This window comes from Hyalella azteca, unplaced genomic scaffold (genome assembly GCF_000764305.2).
Source record: "Hyalella azteca isolate HAZT.00-mixed unplaced genomic scaffold, Hazt_2.0.2 contig11177, whole genome shotgun sequence".
NCBI lineage: Eukaryota > Metazoa > Arthropoda > Malacostraca > Amphipoda > Hyalellidae > Hyalella > Hyalella azteca.
Genome location: NW_025941185.1, coordinates 10,202 through 26,285, shown reverse-complemented (window position 1 = coordinate 26,285; position 16,084 = coordinate 10,202). Strand labels below are relative to the sequence as shown.

General features: G+C 37.3%; 1 protein-coding gene across 3 annotated transcripts in view; it reads left to right on the top strand.

Moving 5' to 3' along the window:
• The window catches only part of LOC108677943 (cAMP-dependent protein kinase regulatory subunit), a 48,903-nt gene extending 33,285 nt beyond the window's left edge, over positions 1-15,618 (top strand). For all 3 annotated transcript variants that reach the window (XM_018166257.2, XM_018166258.1, XM_018166259.2), the window contains exons 2-7: positions 6,963-7,133; positions 7,687-7,887; positions 9,241-9,460; positions 9,786-9,928; positions 10,532-10,680; positions 11,291-15,618. In XM_018166257.2, coding sequence (XP_018021746.1) covers positions 6,963-7,133; positions 7,687-7,887; positions 9,241-9,460; positions 9,786-9,928; positions 10,532-10,680; positions 11,291-11,375 — 969 coding nt within the window. In that variant the 3' untranslated portion in view covers positions 11,376-15,618. The remainder of the gene's footprint in view (positions 1-6,962; positions 7,134-7,686; positions 7,888-9,240; positions 9,461-9,785; positions 9,929-10,531; positions 10,681-11,290) is intronic.
• Positions 15,619-16,084: the final 466 nt, after the last annotated feature.

Genomic DNA, 16,084 nt, shown 5'->3' with positions numbered 1-16,084 from the left:
TTATTCTAAACTTGTGCGGAGGAAATTGATGAGGCGATTTGTAAGAAAAAATTTAATTATACTGACGTGTGCAATAGTTCCGTATTTATTAACTCTTAAAAGAAAGTTTCACCAGCGCATCGTGTACCTCCGGTGAGCGATCTATATCAACATTACCTACACGAGAACACGTATTCTCCTTGGTCACACTGCTTCGGTTCATCTAATCCATTTCTCGTAATCAGCTCTCGGTGTTCTTGTTATTCAAGAGCGGCTTAGAAGTCCATTTTAGGTTGATCTTTGAATTTTTGCTTACGAAGCACCAAAATTCAACTAGGCGTTAATAAAATGTTTTATGAGCCGTTGCTCGTGCAGATAATTCGTCTAACCTGTAAGGTTGAGTTATCTTAATGAATCCCCGTTAAAACACTCTTTATTTCGGTATTTGGGAATCTGATTTTTCCATTTTATGTATTTTAACTTATATTCCCTCGATAGGCTATGTGATAATATATGAGAACTAATCCCATGGTATGTCGGTGTGAATAATTGCTAAATGATTCAAAGATTGTTCATTAAATTTTCCAGAATGTGCTGTTTCTTCCACTGAAAGCTATGTTACTTGGTATTGAGAGCCATGAGTGACCTATCATTTTCATGTTATTCATCATCAAAGATAACTCTGGGAATCTCTTGTTAGGCTTACATGATGAGGAAACGAGCATCTCGAGCCTACCTTGCCTACTTCGCACCGTTCATGCTCAAAGCTTTGGCCGAGAGCACTTCTGAGTTCTGCAACTTTGTTGACTTCATGAAAGTTAGGAGCCTGCCTGGAAAGTTCATCCTGATAAATTACAATTTCCGTGCCTCACTCGTGTGCTCGTCTGACACTGTAGTTGGATGCATGTGCTTGGATTTGTCCAAAGTTCGTTTGGTTTGGAGTCGCCTAATGTAACCTGTGCATCGACACTAAGTTATTTGCTTTTGTAGAACATTCTTTTATTTCAGACCTCGTGTATCGGATTATTTACCTCTAATCTTTGTGTATCTCAGCCGTAGTTTTTTTCGTGCGCGTCACCAATAAGAATTATAAAAGTAGTAAGGTCACCCATCTGTAAAGTCGACGTCTTCGATTGCCATTGATGGATGCTCTTTCATCTCAGCGGGACTGCCTGCTTGCTATCTTTAGCTGACCTGACGTTCCTCATCGCTGTTGCTTCCATTTCACCTTTCCTAAAAAATTTCAAGATAACGACGCTCTTAATATTTCATTGATGACTTTCATGGAGCTTTCCTTGTACTGATGCTTGGTAATTCAGTATAACCTGCATTTCAAAGTGTCTCAATTTAAACTTTCTGGTAGCGTGAATTAAAAATATCCCATTTGTTTCCTGGCAGTTGAATCCTCGAAGCTAATTTTATTTATTTTGGAATTAATGTTTGAACGTTTGTAGTTCCAAGGGTGTTTGAGAGCGAATCCATGTCGTGTTGAAAAATTCAATAATCGTCTCTAAGTTGTACTTGAAATAAATTATAATTTATTATTATTTGAGTACCTATAGTTTCCAGAATTGATATCATACCAGTTTTACTCGCTCACATTATGAAAATACTTGGTTTTATGTATGCTGTCATGGCCGTTCTTCATTTTATTTCATCTGTCAGCAGTATGGTCGTTGTTGAAAATTGAATCGTCTTTCAGAGATATATTGCAAACGCTGGCTTGAATTGCTAGCGCAGGATTTCAAAGGATCAGTTCGCAGCTTCTTACCGTTCCAGAGAACTGCGCACGGTTGCTGATATCGTTTTTCAATTCTGGACGCTTTTCCATTTCGCATTGTCCGCAGATGGTATAGTCACGGATACGATTTTTATCTCCAAACCTACCGATGAGGTTTCATTATTTAGCTATAATCGATTAATATTGTTTGAATTTTGTCTCTGAAATGATTCAAAGTTGACGTTTATACTTGTTAAATCATAGTATTGTCCAAGCATTAAAGGCTAAATAAGCAACCGCAATAAATTTGATAGCTTAAAGATCTGATTAACACCCCGATATCAGATTAAATTTATGACATTGTTACCAGACCTTATTTGAGTAGTTTTTTTATTCACTGCGGCATTGATGGTGCAGCGCCAGAATAATGACTAATTTTGTTTAAAAGGTCAACGCAATTCTGTGTTGGGTGATGGTATTGGCTAGTTCTGTGTTGTGTGCAAAAATGTGCTCTGAGCTTCTACGTTTCTTGCCCATTTTCACATTATTATTATTTATTATTATTATTATTTTGTTCGCTGAAGATATTTTTCTCCGAAACGCGAGAAAAGTGGTTTTCAGAATGTCATCAGGTTTGAAATAACGAGCTCATTGAATGTCTTTGCTATAACAAATGCATAATTCATTTTCGAAATATTAATATGCGAACCTTATTCATTCTACGTCACTTAGAGAAGAAGCGCAGCGATTATTAACACTAGCATAGAGCTTCCTTTGTGGCGGACTTATTGAAGTGCTGCCGTGCGCCCTATATATGTTTATTGCTCTGGCTCTCTCAAGACGTGTTCATTATACCTCACCATGCCCTGCCTATATGTGGTGATGTGTGTGGAGTTCCTGGCTAATTCGAGGTGGTGTTTCTATAGTTTGTACTACCCGATACTTAGTAGTACCTAGTCCCTCTCTTAATTGTGTCGTTTGTACTGTAAAGAAGTTGACTCGTTAGTAGAGTTAAACGTATCTCAAAATCTCACCCATGCGCAAATTCACTTTGCGATTAAATATTCGCACTTTTCGAGACAAAGCGCTAGTTTTGGAATTAAAACGTTTATATATAAATATTAAGAGTAGAGGGACGGATTTGGCAGTATTTATATGTACCTTTTAAACCTTACGGGCGGAAGTCTTCGTCTTTGTCAACGCTCATTAGGCAAGTGTAGTGCAATCCCATTTGAGCTTAAAACCACATAGAAATTTTACAATATTTAATAAATTGATGTTGAAACTTGTCTGAAATATTAAATAATTAATTTGTAATTATTACAAAATTAGTTTGTTTAATATTATTGATCGAATATTAATTTTATTTTCTATTATATAGCTTATCACGAAGATCCCATTAAGAACTATGTTGATATTTCTTCGTTTATGTTTCTGTAAATATTCGTATAAATTACAACTATGTTCGACTTGATCGCCTTTATGAATGTGTTCATTAATTCAATTCAAATTTATTAAATTTCAATGCTGCTGACGTTTTTATGATTTTTATTCTTTATTTGCTCACTCTAATTACTGTTACGTAAAAATACTTGTATTAATTGTAAAATTAGACAACAATTGCAGAGGATTCGCTACCCTCTTAGACAAAAATCTAAAATAGCCTGACGCTCAACGTATAATCGTTCTTGAGATAAACCTTGCGTCCTTTATTTATCAAATATTAATAATTTCCTGACACCATTATAAGCTGTCTTTGTATTCATCCTTTCCCCCACCATTAAAAGCTGTCTTTGCATTCATCATTTCCTCCTCCCATTATAAGCTGTCTTTGTTTTCATCATTTCCTGACATCATNACCTGTCTCTTATACACATCTAGATGTGTATAAGAGACAGGTCTTTGTATTCATCATTTCCTCCCACCACTATACGCTTTCTTTGTATTCATCATTTCCTCCCAGCATAATAAGCTGTCTTTGTATTCATCATTTCCTGCCACCATTATAAGCTGTCTTTGTAGGCCCTCGACGTGCGTTATCAACACGCCGGTCAGAAACTCCCCTTCCGTGTTTCCAGTCTTGGTACACCGCGCACTCAAAGAAATGAACGCGATTTTGTTCGCATAACGATGCACTTTTTGCCCTGTGTGGGCCACAATGACCCAGCTTGCCCTTAGGAAAAGGCGTATTAATGCTACACGCAGGTGTCTCCCCATTTGGACAACATGACTCGTTCATTTTTCCGAGTGCGCATGCACCAGCCTCTCCAATTTCTCTGTGAATTTCCGAGCTGCGACGATTGTGCAGTGCAGGCATCACTTAATAAAATGTCTGGGTCATTTTATCTAAATTACGACACACTGACTGCACACACCTCCTGCATGTAGCAGTGATAAATATTTTTTGCCGTGTTTGAGGCAAAAAATATTTATCAGCGCTGAGTCAGGATGACACGCGCAAGAGTAAAAAGTGCATTGCTATCTGGAAAAAGCCTCACTTATTTATCTTGGTGCAGACGCCTCTGTGGAGTCGGGTTCTGCACTCCATTGCTATGAGGTTCTATTGGAACGATTGCTTTCATTTTCAACTCTAGCGTCGAGCATTTGAGATGCGAAAAATACGAGATCTTTTGTCGTAAAGGCAAAGATTTTTTTTTGCCTTCAATATAGATCCCGTCGAGTTCGATTACATCGGTAAAATATAGCTGCGTTCAGCCGGTATGTCATGTCAATGATAAGAAAAAAGCACGTCGTAAATTTCGAGAAGTGCCATCGTAATTTTCGTGTTTGGTTCCGTCGGACATTACAACTCGTTCTAGAAACGTATTACCTAATGGCCAACGTCGGGTGACTTGTTTTTCTGTCGTTTAGATGTATTTATTTATTTATTGGGTATTAAACTTGTTAGTTGATTCAGTGTAATGAAACACTTGAATCTTTTAACCATCTAAGAGACTATAAAATTAGGGTCGGAGGTGGATAACACTATCTATTAAGTTTCAGTCTTTCACGTCGGCAGTTAACACCCAACGCAGGCATTAATTTTGGCTCATATCAACATATTTTTTACAACGCAACTTTAGATGACAAGTCAATATCAAAGAAACTAATGCTGTTCAACTCCCAAACATCTGAGGCAAATATCACCGTGGAAATTCTGAAACTAAATCTTTCTTGCAACTAAAACCGAATTTGGTAATTAAGTTCCAAAATCGACAAAAATGAAGCTCAGTCTTTCTGAAATGGCCTTTCATTTGAGAATTTATGACGGCAGTGCTTCCACGATGCGTCTTAAACTGAGAAGGAAAAATTATGTTTGCTATGGGGGTAAAATTCTTTGCCCGTCTTAAAATAAAATCTATTTTTCATATTCCTGGTGTCTCAGCCATAAAAGTTTGCAGCATTCGATGTCTAGGTGGTCGATTGCGATAATTTTCATTCATCGTCATTCACTGCGGATTGTTCAATCCAATTAGACTGGATTTGGTTCACCTCAACAAATTGGACAAATATTCGGTTCTGTGGGCTATGGCGTAACTGCTCCCTGGCTCGAGACAGTGAGCCATTGGCTGTTGTGGCTGTGACGTCACAGGCCACCTCGGTCATGTATGCCCTTTGTCCACGAGCGTCAGCCGATTGACCTTTATTTTGCCTGCAACTTTCTTTTTTACGTTCGACTGTGACATTCTTTTTTACGTTCGGCTGTGACTTTTTTTTCTACGTTTGCCTGCGACTTTCTCTTTCAAGTTTGCCTGCGACTTTCTTTTTTACCTTTGCCTGCGAATTTCTTTTATACGTTCGACTGTGACTTTTTTACGTTTGCCTGCGACTTTATTTTTTACGTTTGTCTGCGACTTTCTATTTTTTTACGTTTGCCTGCGACTTTCTTTTTTCCGTTCGGTTGTGACTTTCTTTTTTACGTTCGGCTTCGAGTTTCTTTTTTATGTTTGCCTGCGTCTTTCTCTACGTTTGCCTGTGACTTTCTTTTTTACGTTCGACTGCAATTTTTTTTAGTTTGCCTGTGACTTTATTTTTTTACGTTTGCCTGCAACTTTCTTTTTTACGTTTGCCTGCGACTTTCTTTCTTACGTTTGCCCGCAACTTTCTTTTTTACGTTTGACTGCGACTTTCTTTTTTACGTTTGCCTGCGACTTTCTTTTTTTTACGTTTGCCTGCGACTTTCTTTTTTTTACGTTTGCCTGCGACTTTCTTTTTTTTTCCGTTTACCTTCGACTTCTTATTTACGCTTACTTGCGACTTTATTTTTTACGTTTGCCTGTCACTTTCTTTTTTTTTTGCCTGCGAATTTTTTTTTATCTCTGAAGACTCTCCTTTTTGACGTGTTCTACCGCGAGCGCAATTCTAGGCATCTCTCGAAAAATTGACATTTTTCCGTAAAGCCGAATTATATTTTGATCGATTGCTGGGGGATAGAAATTTTTCTTATCTTGCAGTTTGAAATTTATGATAGCGCAATCACAAGGAAGATGACCGGGATGGTAGAAGAAAATGATTTGAATCGGTCGTGAACTGAATCCTTTTTGCTCCTCGCCTCTGCCACACTGAGGGAATTTGATAACGAATGGAAAAATTTAAAAGCGTTGCGTGTTAATTATTTCCTATATTTCTGTAAAAAAATTAGTTTAAAAAATCTCAGCAGTGACATTATTCGTGGATTATCTGTCCCGCACGATGTTCAGGATTTTTATTTGGACTTCGTTCTTGTTCAGGGTTAATTTAATTATTATCATTCTGGCTGTAGTAGATGATACTCTTCGAACTCTTTCATCTAGGGTCTGTATTAGCTGGTAAACAAAATGATTAATTCAATTGTGCGTTAATTTTTATTAAGAATCTTAGCTCGCCTTCGGGTGGCTAACCTTGCTTCCCTTATATTTTATGATAATTACATTCAATTAACTTATTAACACCATGAACTAAGTAAGTGTTGGGTAATTTCTTTATCGCATTTTGTCTGTCGTTTATCATCATTGTTCATTAATTTCGTAAATCTCATTGCATTGTTTATAGTATAATCGTGACATAATCGTTGTAAACGAGAACGATTTAACCTCTTAGTCTTAGCCTACGTGCAGGTGCATAGTTTTCATTACTATAATTATAATGACCGATGCAAGCGACGATGTAATAATTAATTATTTTATGTACAGGATTAACCTACGTGCAGGTGCATAGTTTTCATTACTATAATTATAATGACCGATGCAAGCGACGAGGTAATAATTAATTATGTTATGTCTAGGAGAGCAGCGGGGAGGAGGGGGCAGGACGCTGCAGGAGTCCTGAAGAAGGGAGCGCGGAGGACTCAAGTCCCATGGCTGAGCAGGCGCCTCTGCAGTACAAGGCTAGACGCAGGAATGGCGTCAGCAACGAGAGCATCAAGGACGACGACGCCACGTCTTATGTCAAAAAGGTGACGTACTTTCAAGATTAGACGATTTGCTAGGTGATGGAAAATATATTAAGAATTATTTTTAATTAAAGGGAAATAATAAAAAATTAATTCTTTTCAGTGCAAGTGAAATTAATAATCACAATTATGTTTTGTAGGAAAAATACCCACCCATTCTAATATCAGCATATTTTATATAGTGTTAGTTGAAAAGTCATAAAGTTTCTGGAAAATATTTTATTTCCGGTACAAACATCGAAATTCGTATGTGTTCACAACGAAGGATTTTTACACACCAAAATGGCCGTTGACTGTAAACCAAACCCGTGAGAAAATTCAAGAGCAACGATAGCCGATCGGACATTTCTCTAAAATTGAGTGATTTTTATTTTACTAAGCAGCGTGGGATGCGACGTCGAGGTGAAAGTAAAAAATCCTTGGGGATGTCTATGAAAGCTTAATAAAGAATATTATTATATTTATTATAACAAGTATTTGGTTTTTCATGAGCTATCTTCGGTTATCTTGAAAATCTATGTTTGATTGGTAGGTAACCAGGTTATATTAATTACAGGTCGTGCCCAAGGACTACAAAACAATGGAGGCACTCAAGAAAGCCATACAGAAGAACGTGCTCTTCTCGCACCTCGACGAAAACGAACAGTCGGACATTTTTGACGCGATGTTCCCCGTCACAGCCATAGCTGGAGAAGTCATCATCCAACAGGGCGACCAGGGCGACAACTTCTACATCATCGATACTGGCGAAGTCGACGTTAGTATTCTTATCAGATAACGACGGTTTAATGGACCGGGCTTAATAGATGATATAGCAGATAAAGGAGGGTTCTTGATAAGCCACATTACTGTTTATATTACCGATTACATGTTAAGATATGGGTTTGATGATTACTTTGGCAGATGCATAGGAGGTACGTACTTGAAAAGTCGACGTTAGTCTTCATATCCGATAACATATTGAGCAACTGTGCTTGATGATTATTTTGGCAGGTACATAGAAGTAACCGATTCCTTGTAACCACTAGATAACCGTTGACGCAAGTGAAGGACAATTAGGGTAGTGTATGAGCCTTGTATTAAGTTTTTTGAAGTATTGTCGGGCATTTTTTTCATGGTCGTTTCCCTAATATAACTTAAACGTTTGTTTTATTGTGGCTAAGATTTGGTTAATGATGTCAATTCTTCTTGGTTAGCGAAAGCCTTTACATTGTGTATAAAATCTCTTGAGTTATTTTGAGGAACGTTTTTTATCAATGTTTCGTAGTCATGATTTTCTATGGTACACCGTTCCTTTAATTTTTTATCATAAATATAACGAGTGATCTGAAGGTTATGCAGTTGTTAACTATTGTTAGAATTGAGCGTTACTGTCGGGCTACAAAAATAGAGAATTTCGTGAACAATGCGTGAAATACGGTAGTCTTCTGAGAAATTGTAGTTCTGACAACTTACAGCATAAATTTCAATTTTGAGCTACAGATTATGTTCATAGAGGGCATTAGAAAAGGAAAAACGATATTTATATCATGCAGCTTTCATTAGAATTCGTAATTGAATATTAAGGTAGAATTTTTATTACTGGATTGCTTTTCTCATTTTTTTGCACATGTATGAAGAAATTTCAGTTTGGGTTGAACAATCGGGGCAGGGGTACCCAGTGGTTACAGTTCAGAGTACCAAGATTGGATCAGAGAATTGCAGGTTCGATCCCAGAGAGGAGGCTAGGCGGTTGGGCAACGCAAAATAGCTATGACATGCAAGTGCGAAAACGCAACAAGCTGTGAATGTTCTGCAATGTTAAGAATCGGCGATAGGCCTACGGCCTAATGAAAGCTAGAACCACTATGCTAATGCACGCTTTTCATGAAATCTGCTGTTAAATACTTGCTTAAACTTGCCAGAATAATGTACTACTTGAAGCTATTATAATGTTACTGCCGACAAACTATAAAAGTGAGTTCTATTTGTGATAGACGACTTTCACGAGTCCTAAATATTAGAGATTGATTATCGTTTGCGTACGTTGATAAAAATTCTTGAATATTCAAAGACTATATATTTTTTACACTGCTAAACACGTGTGTTGAAGTGTTATTTGATTTTATAGATCTACGTCAACGACGAACTGGTGTGCAACATCAACGACGGCGGCAGTTTTGGTGAGCTGGCTCTGATCTACGGCACACCTCGCCAGGCTACCGTTAAGGCTAGGACCGACGTCAAACTTTGGGGCATCGACAGGGACAGCTACAGACGCATTCTTATGGGCAGTACCATCCGCAAGAGAGAGATGTACGACCAGTTCCTGTCTAAGGTCTCGATACTGGGTGAGTGGTATCTGTAGTTCCGGTGTAGGGTTTCAATACTATGCGAGTGGCATCTACAGTTCCTGTCTAGAGTATCCATACTGGGTGAGTGGTAAGTAATCCAGTCCAGTGATTGTTATCAACAGGCAGAAATGGAAATAATCTCTTTCGATCTGTAATATTCTATTGCCTTGATAAAATTTAAACTCATTGGCAGCAGTGACCAAGCTAGTTTCTTTTATTATCTTTTATATTTTATAAGAATATATGAATTGAAATTGTCGTGAGGATTATTCACAAATGTCTGATGAGTGATCTGTCCTTCTAGATATTTTTGCCGTTGCAGATTCTCTTGATCAATGGGAAAGGCTTGTGATTGCTGACGCTCTCGAGTCCGTCTCTTTCTCTGACAAAGAAGCCGTCGTGAAGCAAGGAGAACCCGGTGATGATTTCTTCATCATCGTGGAAGGCACTGCCGTGGTCTTGCAGGTTAGTTTGTCAATAGCAAGTACATCTTGCTTAAAAATTTACCTCTTGATTCTTATAGATCATTTTTTTCAATTGGTATGTTTATTTCAAGAAAATCAAACTTAATTCTAATCATAATGTGTAATTACCCGCTATAAACTTTTGCAAACGAAGAACAAAACTTAGTTAATTCCAAAAAATGAGATTATGTTATTTTCAATTGCAATTCCATTATACGAGTACTTCAATGTACATTTTTACTCCAAACAAAGAATTGTATAACCCCGAAAATCCTGTTATCCTATCCTATATTTACAAGTACTTTCATTCCTATATTCATTGTTCATGTAAAGGTAGCGATTGATTGACAGCTGAACATTTCTATAACGTGTAATTCTATCTGCCAGTACAAAAAGACTAAGGCCCAGCGTTTTCAACGCTCAGTTTTATTCTATTAGTATGTGAAAACTAATCGCGTTGATATAGTTCTGAAAATTATGAAAATAAGCCTGCCATTCTTTTAGTAACAATTACAGGTACACTGTCACCACTTTTCAAATTATCGAAATTTTTATTGAATTTTTGGTTACTGACTTAAAAATTACCTTGTCGAAAACATTGCAGGCGCGGTCACCACAACACGAGCCTGTAGAAGTTGGGCGCCTCAAACCCAGCGACTACTTCGGCGAGATCGCCCTGCTGCTCGACAGACCGCGCGCCGCTACCGTCGTCGCTGACGGGCCTCTCAAGTGCGTCAAGCTCGACAGGGCCAGGTCAGTAATAATCTCATTTTTGTTTGATTTCGTATTCAGTGCTTCTGTTAGTGTTCTTTGTTGACTTAAGGACCATCGAGGCAAATTCTGGAGGCATGGCGCGACAGGTCCAGGTCGGTAATAATCTCATTTGTTTGATTTCGTATTCAGTGCTTCTGTTAGTGTTCTTTGTTGTCTTTAGGACAAGCGAGGCAAATTTTGGAGGCATGGCGCGATAGTCAGGTCAGCAATAATGTTAGGAAGTCAAAACTAGTATATTACTTTCGCGATTCCTTCGCATTCTATGCTTCTGTTGACTTGAGGACCATCGAAGCACATCTTGCATTTTATTTTCGTGTACCCTGAGGCAAATGGTTATGTTTCTGTTTGCAAGACTAAACCAAAGGCCGAAGTCTGTTGGAATGTGAGAGCGAAGTACTACGTTAGAATTACATTCATGATTATTTTTTTATATTTGCCATGATTTTAGGATTACTGAAACGACCGCGAGAACGGCCAGAAGAATGTTCAAGACATCTAAGCGGCTGACTTGTTGACAGAGCGTCACCGACAGCGCTGACGCCATCACGAAATTTGCCTTGTAATTTCATTTTTTTGTCTTGTGTTACAGATTTGAACGTGTGCTTGGAAGCTGTTCGGATATTTTGAAGCGCAACATCGAGCAGTACAACTCCTTCATCGCACTCACCGTGTAAAAACTAAAACTATGTAGAATGCTGGATTATTTTGCAATCTCCTCTGCCGCCAAAGTTTTGGCTCAGTTACTATCTGCTGTGATGTTCGTCGTGGTCTCAGTGGGGATTTAAATAATGTGTGAACTGAAGATTTTACACTACGCTCACTAACCTCTGGCTCAGATGAGTTGTCATAAAATTTGAGATGCTTCTGAGCTCTTAAATTTTTTGTGTACTTCAAGAGTCAAGTTGTATGATTGTAGTGCAATATTTTCACGCTAACTGTAAAAATGTATTGCATTGAGATATCAGTGTGGTGTTTGAACTAAAGTTATTACATGCCAGCGGATTCACCCGGATTCATATTCAAATTCTGCTCACTATATATAGAGTTCCATTATATCGATGAACTGCGGCTGAATCGCTCATTGAACAAAATTTGTGTACGTTTCGAATCTGTTTCTCCATGTAATTTTTCCGGATGTAACGACAAAATTGATTGATCACTTAATCAGTTATTATGCATTGTTGCTTGGTTTATTCAAATTTCAGCTCGAGACGTAAAGTACGTGGTTGAATCCGTATTTTCTGTTCTATTTTAGATTTGGGCTTCATGGTAATTTAAAAAATGCATAATGGGAGCAGGACATATTTTTAGGAAATGATACAAGAATGGTGATAATGTCGCGTTTGTCGAATACATTTTTTTGACATTATCACTATTTGACGGTGCGATGAGTAGACTGTGTGCAGGATTGCGTATTACTACGTTAAGCATTAGCCCTGCATGCTAGTGTTCTTAGTCTCAGTTTCTTTCTGCATTAACTAGTATATCTCTGTCTGTTGGAGTGGAATTTGAAATTGGTTGACCGTGTCTATTGCTTCTTCGTTTTTTTCGATTTTTTTACTAGTACGGGGAGACTCGTAGTAGTGTCTTGCTTTTGGCTTGTATGAGGCAAAGATTATCTATGGGAAAAGTAGTAGTTCACGGTGAACCCAATATCTGCTCTAAACACTAGATGTGGAGCAAGTCAATATTCGCGTGTAGATTTTTGTTCATTCAGGATAAAAATATATTTATTCTAAGAGGAAATAAGTGAACTTATGGCCTATTTCTGCTGATTTGTACAGCAGTGTAGCTTCGAAGGTGATATTATTTTGTTAATTCAAGAGTATCTGAGCGTGTTGCTGAACAGACATGGAAGTTGGGCTTCATTTTGGTACCATTACATCCACTCTTTTCATTGTTTGTCTAGCTGTCTTGCCTGCACGTTCCTCCCTCCAAGAAGTTCCTGAAGCAAACTTTCTTTAAAACAATCGATGCTGGTCTGAAGTTGCACTGAATTATAACTTAGAGCAGTAAATTCACGTCTGCTCCTGCTGCGTTTCGGTGCTGGACTGTCAAAAGCTTAGAGATTACTTTGACTGTATATATTATTTCTTACCTAAAACTAACGCTAGGTAGAAAGCACAAATACGATGCGTTTGTTATCTCTTATTTTAATGCTAGTCTTATTTTTCTTTTCACCCCACACGTGCTGTATTACTCTTTAGCTTTCCTCTTGTGTTAATTTTTAAAGAGCCCTTCTTTAATAAAGCTGTTGAAATATTCCTATAGTTCCATAAGCTTCGGAGTTGTTAATCTGCCTAGTTATTTTTATCCAGGATGAAATGTTCTTTAATTTGAATTTCTTCAATAACGATATCTTTTCACTGTTGAAGTGATTCATAGCATCGTATATCTCGTTATATTGTGTTGATATCTCTTCTTTAAGAAGGACTATATTTATTCAAATCAATTTCTTCCTCTTCATTTGCCGCCTCTTCAATTTTGTACTTGGCAAAAAAAAAGTAAAATTAAAAGATGCTTTTTTCATGTTGACAATCGTTAAAATATTATTTAATTCATTTGAAGTTGCTATAACAACTTGAAAATGCTGGTCTTCCGATGATTCATTTTGGATCCAAGCTTCGTTTTTAATTTGTATTTTACACACCATTTTCATTTTAGTCCTATGTACTGGAAGTTTTGCTATTTTTCTTTTGTCAAGACCCCTTTAGTGAACTAGTGTTCGCTTTCATTTTAGTTTCTTTGACTCTAAGCGTAATGTTTGTATGCTGCTGAAGAGTGCATCTCTTTACCTGTCCTGTGAAGGGGAACTTTCATGTTAAATCGTTAATAACAGACTCTGTTTTCAATCTTGTCAGCTGAAAAAACGTTGAGCGTAGTCATTTTCTGAGTCGAGTCTCGTTTCCTTGGCAGAGATAAATACCCAATAATTTTGACGTAGGTAAGTCTTCAACAATTTTTCCACACTCATTTATTATTCCACGGTTTTTCACTGAAATGTCAATTGTTGATTAAATTTTCCGATGCTGAGTGTTTACCTGAATAAAATAACTCCAAGAGTATCGTAATTTACATTCATTACATTGTTTAACAGAATTTGTACATCTTTTTGACTAATGCGCATCCGTTAGAGTTTCTTTGAGTACTAGCTTTAGACCTGTTATTATGTTGTCTTTCGATCTGTGTGTGTTAATGAACTAGTTCTGTGTTAAGTCATGTTGTGAGATAATCATACTTATGATGCATTGCACCCGACGAGATGAGGCAAATATTCTCCGCTTTGCTTTGCATCGTTTGCTGCCAAAATCGTTGCACGCTTCAAATCATCTCTGGTGGTCACCTATACGGGCTGTCAATATAAGCCTCATAATTTCATGTCCAGTTGAGTGAATAACTGATTTCAGAGCTTTAGCTTGAGTTATTGAGATGAAAATTTCTCCTATTTTTATCATGCTTAATTATCTAAAATGTCTTTGAGCATAAAACTTGATCATACCATTTTTAAAATCCATGTGTACCTCGGTCATCAGGTCAAGCATTGATACTTCTGATCGCTATCATTTAACGTAATCTTCTGGCTGAGTTTCAATTTTTCTAAGCCAACGTCACACTTGTAAATCTGTTGCACTCAATCAATTAATTGTCCCCTTCAGTGTTTGTCTAATTCGATAATAATTAGCTTCCTATATGGTGTCCCTGCTGGCCGGGGACGTTTATTGTCACCCTTTTTCTCTACGTCGTTGTTGCTAGCGAAATAAATTCTCAAGTTCATCTAAATATTTGAGACGCCTCGTCTATTGCAGTGGTTCCCAAACCATCCACCTTGTTGGCAAGTTAACACTTGACCTTAAGTTAAATTTGGTACGTTTAATAATAAACCTCGTGTCAAGTAAGCAAAATAATCAAGTTATCCAATTCCAGAAATATTGTCAATTCAAGATACCAAGCTAAGATTAAAGTGCTTCTAAATTATAACATTGAATAGATGCGCACCTAGCAACCACTCCGAAAAAAAATGACCGCGCTAACCATCGGACATAACATGCCCTACGTTTGGGAACCACTGATCAATTGTTCTGCGTACGTAGGATTCTAGTGATTGTAAACGCATGATTGTCATTGTTTTCCTTTTCTGACGGTGAATTAAAAGGATCTTTCCGTATGGCTTACATTTTGTGTTCGTCTGTGCAATGGTTGAGGGTGTCAATGTAACCCACCGTGCCGAGAGTCCCGTATTTCAATGTGTATCTCCATATATAATTCTGCAAGGTAAACACGACCGTCAGTGAATCAACATCGGATAAAAATATCGCGTGATTTCGACCAGTATTTAGAACATGTATTCTATTGCTCCACGAACATATTTTCATCTTCGTGTACTCAGTGTTAATTATACAAATATTTAGCATTGAATGTCTTCATCGTGTGTACCGCATGATATATATTTGAACAGATGTATGTCACCGGCTGCACTAGATTGAATATTCCACTATCCTGGCAGTGTCACTCAAGTCGTCGGTATATTTCGGGGCATCTTATCAGGAAACCAAAGGAAAAAGTATCACGCGTTTCCAGCGTAAATTTAACGATGACAAAAAATTCGTAAGCTGCATAGTTGATCTGTATTACCAACACCGATGCCTCATCCATTAATATTCATGTCTCAATATAATCAACCTTCATTTAATCTGTATTTATCTTGATGCCTCGTCTATTCATTGCGTAACCTAATTAACCCCATTTAATGGAGCTATTAATCGATCTGGAGCTGAAGTGAACTTATATAATTAATATGTATGAATAAAATTGAAGCACTAGGACATGTTAGTGTCATCTATTCATCCTGTTCATTAGCCTATCGTACTATGTAGACTATAGAAGGCGTGAATTTAATATTGAATGCTTCTGTGCGGAGACAGTTTTTTTTTGTCCCTACGAAATCCGTAATGAACACTGCATCGACGTGTACAATTACACTATTTTTTACGATAATTCAATTATTTTATTTCAACATTTCTGATTTTTTTTTACTTCAACTTGTGAATTTTTTTTTCATCTTGTGTTGTTTGATACTTCCTAATAATTCATGTTATAAAGCATTTTGCTCAGCCATCTATTGAGCGGATTAATTTAATTCTCCTATCAATGGCTTTGAACTGAACGGAAGAAACGTCTATTGTAACAAGTGAAAACTAACAAATTTTTGTTTTGTTTTTTAAACATTAAAATGAACACCAATTACATCCCGTGATGTGCTCGGCATGGTTGGCTGAAATAAAGTCAAACAAGGTTGCCAGATGGCCTATGAAAGCGACAGACAAAAAAAGTGCATAATTCAATATTTACTAGTGCCGATAATCCCTAAAATTATATGTGGTCA